Source organism: Engystomops pustulosus, chromosome 4 (assembly GCF_040894005.1).
Source record: "Engystomops pustulosus chromosome 4, aEngPut4.maternal, whole genome shotgun sequence".
In the NCBI taxonomy this organism is placed as follows: domain Eukaryota; kingdom Metazoa; phylum Chordata; class Amphibia; order Anura; family Leptodactylidae; genus Engystomops; species Engystomops pustulosus.
Window position 1 is genome coordinate 141,060,228 of NC_092414.1, and position 10,625 is coordinate 141,070,852.

The 10,625-nt window shown below is 38.8% G+C and overlaps 1 protein-coding gene across 1 annotated transcript; it reads left to right on the plus strand.

The window, feature by feature from the left end:
- Window positions 1–4,354: 4,354 nt before the first annotated feature.
- Window positions 4,355–10,325, plus strand: NR2E3 (nuclear receptor subfamily 2 group E member 3). The gene is made up of 8 exons (XM_072147789.1): window positions 4,355–4,864; window positions 5,845–5,995; window positions 6,230–6,333; window positions 6,426–6,674; window positions 6,854–7,035; window positions 7,466–7,706; window positions 8,655–8,760; window positions 9,729–10,325. The coding sequence occupies exons 1-8, from the start codon at window positions 4,810–4,812 to the stop codon at window positions 9,859–9,861; spliced, it is 1,221 nt and encodes a 406-aa protein (XP_072003890.1). The 5' UTR covers window positions 4,355–4,809; the 3' UTR covers window positions 9,862–10,325.
- Window positions 10,326–10,625: the final 300 nt, after the last annotated feature.

Below are 10,625 nucleotides of genomic sequence, written 5' to 3' on the forward strand. Positions count from 1 at the left end.
ACAGGGGAAGAGGTCATGTCACAGTGAATGCAGCAGAGCTGGAAGTCTACAGAACAAGATCTTCCCTGTTCCCTATCAGTCCCTCCATAACAGGCTGTGATTCTACAGAAGTTTCGCTGTCTGTCTCTGCTCTTCTCACTGCGCACTTCCCCCACCTTGTCATCGGCAGTATCATCTCTGTGTAGATAAGCTATTAACCCTCAGTGCTCACACAGCACAGGCTATAGACTGCTTGTAACTGGTGTACTAATGATTTCTACCACTTATTACATCTTCCCTGCTCCTCCATTTGATGGAAGCTGCCATTTGTACCATATACATCCTGTATGCGCACTGTTCAGTGGATTTACTTGTGGGAAACTAAATGGATTTGATGCTAAATTACTTTGAGAGAGAACACAAGGCATCATTGGATCTGTGGGCAAGATAACTAGCCTCAGCTTGAGGGCATAGATCAGGGGTCCCCAAACTTTTTACATAGGGGGCCATTCACTGTCCCCCTCAGACCATTGCACCCCCTTGTGAACTATTTTATATATTGGCCCAATTAATTAATATACTGGGACCTCTCTCCATTAATTATTGAATATGCCCCCCACCCATTAATTACTAAACTGCCCCTAAAATTAATTATTTCCTATGCTGCCCCTCATAATTAATTATTCCTATACTGCCCCTCATAATTATTTCCTATTCTGCCCCTCATAATTAATTATTTCCTATGCTGCCCCACATAATTAATTATTTCCTATTCTACCCCTAAATATTAATTATTTCCTAGACTGCCCCTCATAATTAATTATTTCCTATGCTGCCCCGCATAATTAATTATTTCCTATGCTGCCCCTCATAATTAATTATTTCCTATGCTGCCCCTCACCATTAATTATTTCCTATGCTGCCCCTCACCATTAATTATTTCCTATGCTGCCCCTCACAATTAATTATTTCCTATGCTGCCCCTCATAATTAATTATTTCCTATGCTGCCCCTCATAATTAATTATTTCCTATGCTGCCCCTCATAATTAATTATTTCCTATTCTGCCCCTCATAATTAATTATTTCCTATTCTACCCCTCATAATTAATTATTTACTAAGCTGCCCCTCATAATTAATTATTTACTAAGATGCCCCTCATAATTAATTATTTCCTATTCTACCCCTCATAATTAATTATTTACTAAGCTGCCCCTCATAATTATTTACTAAGATGCCCCTTATAATTAATTATTTCCTATTCTGCCCCTCATAGCTAACTATTGGCCTCCGGCCACCACAATCTTTTTACTGCCCTTTTTAATAAAAAAAATAAAAACCCTGTACTCACCTAAGTCTTCTATCTTCTTGCTGCATCCGGGCAGGAAGGGGTGCACGGCCGCGCAGCCTTGTTCATGGAGCGATGTGCGCCGGGGTTGTATTCCGGCCACATCGCTCCAGTAATAGTGCTGGAGCGGCCGTTTCCGGCCGCACCGAGCACTACACACTGACGGGCAGGAGCTTCCTGTCCGGACGGAGGCTCCTGCCCGACTGTTGCAGGCCGCGATGCCCCGGTGCTGGCGCGCCAAGTGTCGGGGGCCGGATCGAACCGGTCCACGGGCCGCATGTGGCCCCCGGGCCGTAGTTTGGGGAGCCCTGACATAGTCAGACATTAGTCTCCGCCCACATCATCTCTAGTGTGAGAGATTTTTGTCAAACACTTTCAGAACATAAAATGCCAGAACTTTGGAATGAAAAGGACAAGCAGCACAAAGTAGGAATCATTGTGTTTGTTATCAAAGGGGGAATCACATATAATAATTTGGTAAAATCACTTTAGCTTTACAGTTACGCTTTAAGAGTTTTAATTTTTCAATATAATTCTAAGTAAAATTTTAAGAAAAAAAACATAGATATTTGTATATTGGTGCTGTGTAGACACCTCTATAACCCAACCTGTGACAAGATAAGTAATGCAATCTTATTCAAATGCAAGATACTTTGTATTTCTATTTTCATACTATAAATTGATGGACATGTCCTTTGAGAACAGTTTTTATTTTCAAATTTATTCTTTTGGTAGATAGAAACCTAGAAAATGTTTACATCATTATTAGATGTTTCTTAACCATACACTGATCTCCTATTGCTCAGCACGGAGCAAATGATCTTGAATTTGGCGTTTATCCTTTTGGTATATTCGGCTTAAATTACTGATGCAGGGAGGGGGTGGTCTGTGTTGTTGCTGCTCATACAGTAATTGCTTGCGTCTCACTTTAATGCAATGTGTAAACGTATTAGCACAGGATTATGTGATTTGTGTGTTGGCCCTGAACATGCTCTTCTTCTGATCCCTCCTGGACAGGATGAGGGATTGTAGTACTGATGCTCTACATCTATTGCAATGTATACTGTACACTTTTATTGCTGATTAGATCTTAAAAAACTTGTATAATTGTCCATTTTACAGTGTTAGATTTCATGTGTGTCATTAAGTGTTTTTCAGTCATAGAATTTATATATAAAACTGCATTTTAATTTAAATGATCCTAGAATCATGATATAAGAGTCTGATAATTCATATACTCAGTGTGTTTCCTGTAAACACCATATAGATACAATATAGATACAGATTACGCTATCATGGGATGGACACAGTCCTTTTTCCTGCCCATCACTATTCTTCATAATCTTTAAATGAACTCTTTTCCGTAACTAATGCAGTTACCTAAGATTGACAAGGAATATTACAAAACCCTAACATAGATGTATTCGATAAGTACATAAACATTCTACTACTCTCGGATACTCCTGAAAGCTACTACTTCATTAGAAAAGAGATAATGTGAGTTCTGTGCGGAAGTCAAGCTCTCCCCACCTCAAAATATCCCCTCTGCTGTGATTCACACCGTCCCCCAGACTTCTTTAGAGCGAGTTGATGTGTCCATGGGCTGTCAATTACAGCAAAGGTGATATTCTGAGGCGGGGAGAGCTTAACTTCATTGGAAAACCCTCTGCCTCTCGAAGTTTATACTAGCAATTTACATCTTGATGCAAAGATGATTTTCTGGATGATGCCACCAAGCTAGAACAAGCTAAGGAAGGCATTTAGCTGCTTGACAACATACTGGTAGTGGGTTATTGGGTCAATTTATACTGACCAGTTCCCATTAAGTGATATATAGATCTCATGTTCTAATGTATATAGTTAATGACTAACAAATACTTCCCATTGAAAACAGTTAAATACATAAATATCTTTGTTATTGTGGTAAAGACTGTATGCTAAATAAAATGCATTATATAAGCATTTTCTATCAAGGTCACCCAAGGCAAAGAAGACCCTCCGTCACTATGCCCTCCCTGTAAACCCACCATCTGCCGCCTGATTCCTGAGCTTTGGGCATATTCGCCACTTAATTGTCTTGTGCGTTTTCTGCTTGCTCTATCATTTCTGGATAAATGGATTATTGAGGGATTTTTTTTCTAATTACCAGAATAGTGTCTGACCTTACAGCTGCTATTTTCGTGAAAAGAATCATGTTAATAAATATGGACTGCTATGGCACTTTCTTTTATAAGTTTAATGTATCAGGCCTAGTTTATAAAATCAAATGTAAATGTAAGAAAGTATTAAAGAATTATTTTGCAAGCCTTATTAGTGAGGGTACCAGCCCATTCGTTGCATATTCCATCTAAAAGTAATAGCAAATTCCATTTCCCAGGAGTAATAGGATGCAAAGGTGAGAAAATGACACCACATGAGTGAGGACGTTTTGCTATGATCTGACCGGAGAAGAATAGGTGATAGTTCTATTCTGTCTTTTTAAATTTGTATTTTTATTGACCTTTATTAATCCTTTTGTATTATATGAGCCTATGGTTCTGGAATGCAAAGGTAAGAAAGAGACACCAGACAAGAGAACATTCCTCTTTGATTTCCTTTATCTGAGAAGTAAGGAAACATAGGCTATAGTTCTATTTCTGACCTTCTTTGAGCATGACCTATTTATTATATTAACCTATGGTTCTGGTCATATTGACTTTTAAAGTCATTGAAATATGATTTTCTACTAATGTTGGAAAAATGTTTACGGTTGCTGTTCTTGCCGTATACCCTGGTTGGAACGGATTATATCTATGTGTCTTACAGAATACATACTTTCTATATAAAGATGTATTTCTGAAGATTGTAATTTTGACAATGTCTGCAGACCGGAGACCCGGTAAATGTTTTGTATCCTAAAAGAATTTGTAACTTACATGTAAAAAAAATAATAAAAATTAAGTAAAAAAAAAAAAAAAAAAAAAGAAATATGATTTTCTCAAACAGTTATCAACAATGAACAAGTGTCTAGCATCACTAAAATATTTCCCAGTGTAACCAACTCATACTCCATGTCAAAAGGTCCAGGTTAAGGGTTAAAATATCCAATATTCAAGAACAAGGATGGCCATATCTTCATAGGGGTAAAGGTGATGGCTCCACCTTCTCTTAGATGGTAAAGATTAAGAGGATGACAAGAGGCATCTGCTTACACAGCGTTAAGAGCTAATCTCCAGGTCCTAAGAAAACTCCTGAAGAGAGGCAAGGAAAAAGAGAAAGACAAACCTCTCCATCTTGTAGCATCTCCTCTCTATCTCCTCCTTGGATCTTCTATTTTCTGAAAAAAACAGAGGATGAGTTGTTCCATATAATTCATTGCCTACAATCCAGGAAAGGGAATTCAAAAGTCATAGTGACACTTTTCACACTTCTAGAGCGGAAAGGAGCTTACAACCCGATAAGTGGAAAATCATCTAAAGAATCTTCTAGAAAGTTAAGGTGAAATGAGTTCACCTGCAGGCTCTGTGCTTAGTACAAGTGCAGAAGACAGCCAGTCAGGTAAGAAACTAATACCATTGACTTTTTACTCTTAATGACTAATAAGTCAATATTTCCTAACCTGTTATAGCAATCAATGTAATTTATTTTGTCTGTATAGAATGTGTGTTCTTCATGTTCTCTGCTCTGATTCAAGTATCCACAAATGATCATTGGAAATATGCCCTCACATATATGAGATCAGATTGCGATCTCCATTATGGATAGAACCTATGCTAAATGATACATTCCCTGTACATTACTACAATATATGGGAATAACTGGAAACATATGGTATCTGGATGAAAAAAGAATGTACATTATATGACAACACATGAGTACAAGTATACTAGCACATTTCCTAATGTTAACTTATATAAATGCATTTGTTCTGTACTATGGAACTTTCTGGTTGGAAACCTACATACATTTTTTTGTGGCAGTTTTTGAGACCAAAATCATGAAGTGGATCTAATAGGAAGAATTACAATTCTGTTTTTGGGGCAAATGCAGGAGAGAGGATGTATTAGTTTTTCCTTCAGCTAAATAACCCTGCTTGACTTTAGGATCATTGCCCTGAACTGACAGCATACTAGATCCCTACAATGCTGTTTGGGGAATTGGACCCTTGTTCAAGTCAGGACATTGACTCCTAATAAGGGCTCAGACATTTTCCTCTAAGCAATAGTGCTAAACTAGCTTTATACCCTGAACTTTGGATCAATCTTTGGCTTTAGTTCAAATTTTTCCAAACAAAACTTCATGTGAGCCTAAGGTCATATGCATATTGAAACCAAAATAAATTAGAACCAAATAGCCTGTGTGAACATCTTCGAAACCCTCCCCAGTGCTATTTATGAAGGCCACAATGAATTATTTTGATCTTTTCTGCTCTTTCTGCCGATAATAATTTTATTTAATGTGGAATATAAAAGGTACATTTACATATGGCAAATTTATTCTTAAGAATGTTCACTATTAGGATAATTTGTTTCCTGCAGTTCCTAGTCCTGCACCCGGACCTGCACCCAGCCCGGCCCTGCTGTGCAGAGTATGTGGAGACAGCAGCAGTGGAAAACACTATGGCATCTTTGCTTGCAATGGCTGCAGTGGATTCTTCAAGAGAAGTGTTCGTCGAAAACTTATCTACCGGTGAGTTACCATCAATGATCAGAGTCCAGTTTGGCAAAGTTATGGTGCCACATTCAAATCCCAAAAACATCACTAGTAACCTACTGGTATAACTCATAATGGGGATCACTGAGGGCTTGCATCTAACCAGAAGACACATCTGTGTTGGTTACAATGTAACTGGGTATTCTGTCTTACTACATAGAATTATATAGGTGACAGTATAATAACTATTTGCTTTCTGTTATGTAACAGATGCCAGGCAGGAACAGGAATGTGCCCAGTAGATAAAGCACACAGAAATCAGTGCCAAGCTTGCAGGCTAAAGAAATGTCTTCAAACTGGCATGAATAAAGATGGTAAGTTCTCTTGGCTCCATATAGACTGCACAGATTTTTCACCAGAAGTTTTCTTTCAGCTCATGACTGTTCTCTTGATCTTTTATATGTAGCAGTTCAGAATGAGCGACAGCCTCGCAGCACAGCTCAGATTCGCCTAGACAGTATTGACCTAGACACAGAGAGCCGCTCTGAGCACTTAGCTACAACCCGAGAGCCTCCCCCACCATGTCCACAAGGAACCAACATACGGACCCCAGTATCAAATTCAGTATCAGGAAATCTGAGTCCACCCCACAATCACAGGTTTATGGCCAGCCTGATGACAGCAGAAACATGTGCAAAACTTGAACCCGAAGAAGGTATATCCATTAGAACATTAATATGTTATGTAATTGCAGTATACAAGCTGATCAATGTTTGCCCTTGTGGATGATGATGACTGCACCCACCTCATGGCAATAGTGTAGAAAATAAGAACAGATCATGACCTGTTACACAGCACTTGAACATTGCCCTTATTACTTATCCTTTCTTCTAGCCGATGAGAATATTGATGTGACAAGCAATGAGCCAGAGCGTACACCTAGTGATTTTCAGATGTCCGCATTCATCACATCCAGTCCAGAGGGAGTATATGAAACTTCTGCAAGGCTTCTCTTCATGGCAGTGAAATGGGCCAAGAACCTCCCTGTCTTCTCTAACCTTCCATTCAGGGATCAGGTAAGACACAAATTTGGCAATTGTTCCGTTATATATAAAAAGTGTATTGTGATGAATAAAAACTGTTCATAAATGATAGGAATGTAAGGAGAGTTGCCATACAAACAACATACATAGAAGAACTTTTACTATAAATCAACTTACAAGTAGTAAAAGATAGGTGGAAATGTTAGCTTATTTTGAACACCAAAGGTGGAGAAGTATGTTCCTGCCATGTTCTATCAACGAGGATTGGATTGTGTTTATCTTCTCAATGACTTACCAGATGGGGCGGCATGGATGTTGTATGATGGAAAGCTATGGCTTTATGGCAATGAATGAAGCAGTTCCATGCTCCTGCTGATCACAGTTACAGCTAAGATGCAAGAAAGCAAATAACATGTAACGGATTAGGTCTTGTATAAAATGATATTTTCTCTTATTTCTGCAGGTAATTCTGCTGGAGGAGGCTTGGAGTGAGCTGTTCTTGCTGTGTGCTATCCAATGGTCAATGCCCCTTGAGAACTGCCCCTTGTTGTCAGTGCCTGAGCTTTCTTCCAATGTCCATGGGAAATCTTTCTCCGCCAGTGTGGACATTCGAATCCTTCAAGAAACTATTAGTCGATTTAAGTCCCTAAACGTTGACCCAACAGAATTTGCTTGCATGAAGGCAGTTCTCCTGTTTAAGCCAGGTCAGCATTTATATTTATTAGTACCTGTCAAGTTTGCCCAATGAAATTATTAGACAACATGTTGACTTTTGACCCTCCCACTTACAGCTCTCATGACAACCATATTGGGTCTCCTCTTGGTTTAACGAACAAAAAAAAAAAAAAAAAAGAGGTTCTCAATAACTTTGTTAGAACAAGTCAGGTACATTCACGCATGTCAGTGATCACCACCCCTGCCTCCAGGGCCTGTGACACAATACACATCAGTCGTGCTGCAGGTCACTTCTCCTGTCTCTGCTTCACCACTACATTCAACACTACCTGAATCCGGAGATCGTAGATTACCCAGGACTTACCTCTTACAACAGCAGGACAGGCTGGGAAAACCAAAACTTTCATGGCCAACTCGTGATGTTTGCGAGATATGGTTATAGTTCTACTTTAGGGAAAGTGGTCCAAAAAGGAAACCAAAATTGATGTTTTCTCTATCCCATCCTTTTATGGTAGTTTACTCCATAAATAATTTTCCTATGCATAGCGACAGTAAGAAGCAAATTGTACAACCCATGAGTCAAAAAACAACTATCCCATACAGTGACGGCTGTAATGGAAGCGTCAAACTGGTCGTCTCTTTTTCCTACCTTTAAAGGTTGTACAGTTTCAAAACATGATATCAATGAAAACTACAACTGGTCCTGCAAAAAATGACTCCTTACACAGCAATGCACAAGTTAGTATAGAAATGATGAGTGTCAGGATAGGGCAATACAATTTTTTTCCCAAAAAATTTTCTAACGATATACATTTGGTGTCTGTCCTATAGAATAGAATTCAAAACACATGGCCTATGTAAATTCAGCCAATCAATCACATGCAGTGGTCCTGTGTTATTTAAGGTATTATTATGTAAACATTGTTGACCCCTGTATATTCACTTTTTTAACATGTAATTTTATTGCTTAATTTTAGAGACAAGAGGCTTAAAAGACCCTGAACAAGTAGAAAATTTGCAAGATCAATCACAGATGATGTTGGCTCAACATACAAGAAGTCATTATCCCACCCAGCCTGTGAGGTAAATAAAGAACATATAATTTCACATTGGCTTCAGTTGCGCATCCTTTTTGTCTCCATAGAAGTCCAAAGACTTCTATTGCCTTCCGTGATCCCCATTGGTGAAAAAAAATAGGACATTTCATAATTTTTTTCCACAAACAACAGATCAGTGAAAATACAAGGCAATGTGAAAACACCCATAGAAATCAATGGCTTTGTGAAGCATCTGTGGAAATCACTGAACCATGAACATGAAAAACAAAGCCAATGTAAAAGAGCACTTAGGGTGTACCTAATGTAGACAAGCAGCAGGACATTGCTGTATGGCCTAGATCCGGGCAGCAAAGACACTCACTTTGATATTGTTTGTCAAGAAGTGCAATAAGCAATATATACAGTACAGTATATGCACTCTAGGAAAATTTGTATTGCTCTCATAAAGTGAATTACATAAGTCATTGCAATTCAGTTCTTTACACATTAAAGGAAATCTACCATCAAAATCAAGAAAGATAAACCAGGGACACTTACACGTTGATACAGTCTCTGTGACTGTAGTAAGCCTATATTTGTTATCCATTATATTGCTTTAATCTCAGTGCTGAGGGAGCAGGGGAAGGCTAGACAGTGTAACAGTCTTTAAAGCCATATCACAGAGGGGCTACGTTAGCCCCTCAGGCTCGTTAGCATAATTTTAAAAGTTTATTTTAGAAAGAAGGAGACCTTGGATAACAAATATAAGAAGATTACCACAGTCACCGTGCCTGGATCTATGAGTGTCCCTGGTTTATCCATGTTTGGTTTTGATGGTAGATTTCCCATAAGGAACATGCAAATCACATTTGGTAAAGTGATGCCTATTCCTAGGTCAGTTTATTAGTCTAGTAGTTCATTTACTATACAGATCTAATGCATTGTCAAGTGTATATATAATGATTATCTGATAAACTTTTGGAATTCTAACCCTAATGTTTCCTTCTCCGTCAGGTTTGGAAAACTATTGCTTCTTTCTCCATCTCTCCGATTTATCTCCTCTGAACGTATTGAACTTCTGTTTTTCCATCGTACTATTGGGAACACTCCTATGGAAAAACTCCTCTGTGACATGTTTAAGAACTGAATATGTCAGAGAATAAGGACTGCTGATATAGTGCAAGACAAATGACCCCTGATCATGGTGCTTGATCAGGGCACATGATGTGGCACTTCTTCTGTGTGCAGAAAATATTGTAAAGCAGAAGGGACAGAAAGGTGCACGCAGTATCGTACCACAGAGGGCACATGCGCTATGTATCCCCGGACCACAGGGGAAAGGAAACACTTAGGAATGTAACCTGGCTTCTATGTGCGACAGCCTAGTGGTACTGCCGTAATATAAACTGCATTCTTAAGGGACACAGAATGGTTACGTTTTCGACTCCAGATAGAGCAATTGTTATTAGCCAGTGAAATGTGCTTCACACTCCAAATCGCATCCATCATGTGTCTTATCTTACAATCTGTCAATTTTCATATACTTATTACTTTGATAATAGGCTTTAATGTGGGTCTTGTTGTACAGCTTGTATTAAAAAAATGAAAACATTAATGGTTCTTTCTTGTCAGACAGCAAGAGAGGTTTGCTAATCCATATTGCTTGGCCAGTCACTCAAAGAATTGTGCAGGCCGGGACCATTTAAAGAACATCTACCACCACATTCACTGCTCACGTGCTCCAGGATGCCCGGATATGGATGAAAAATTATCTAACTATATCAAGCAGGATTGTGTGTTCACACATGGTGTTTTTCGGGTGCGTTTTTTAAACCTATCCCAGAACTGCATGTATCTGAAATGTGTTCAGGCGCTCAGGCTTACGTGTACATCACGTGAGTATCTCTTGAG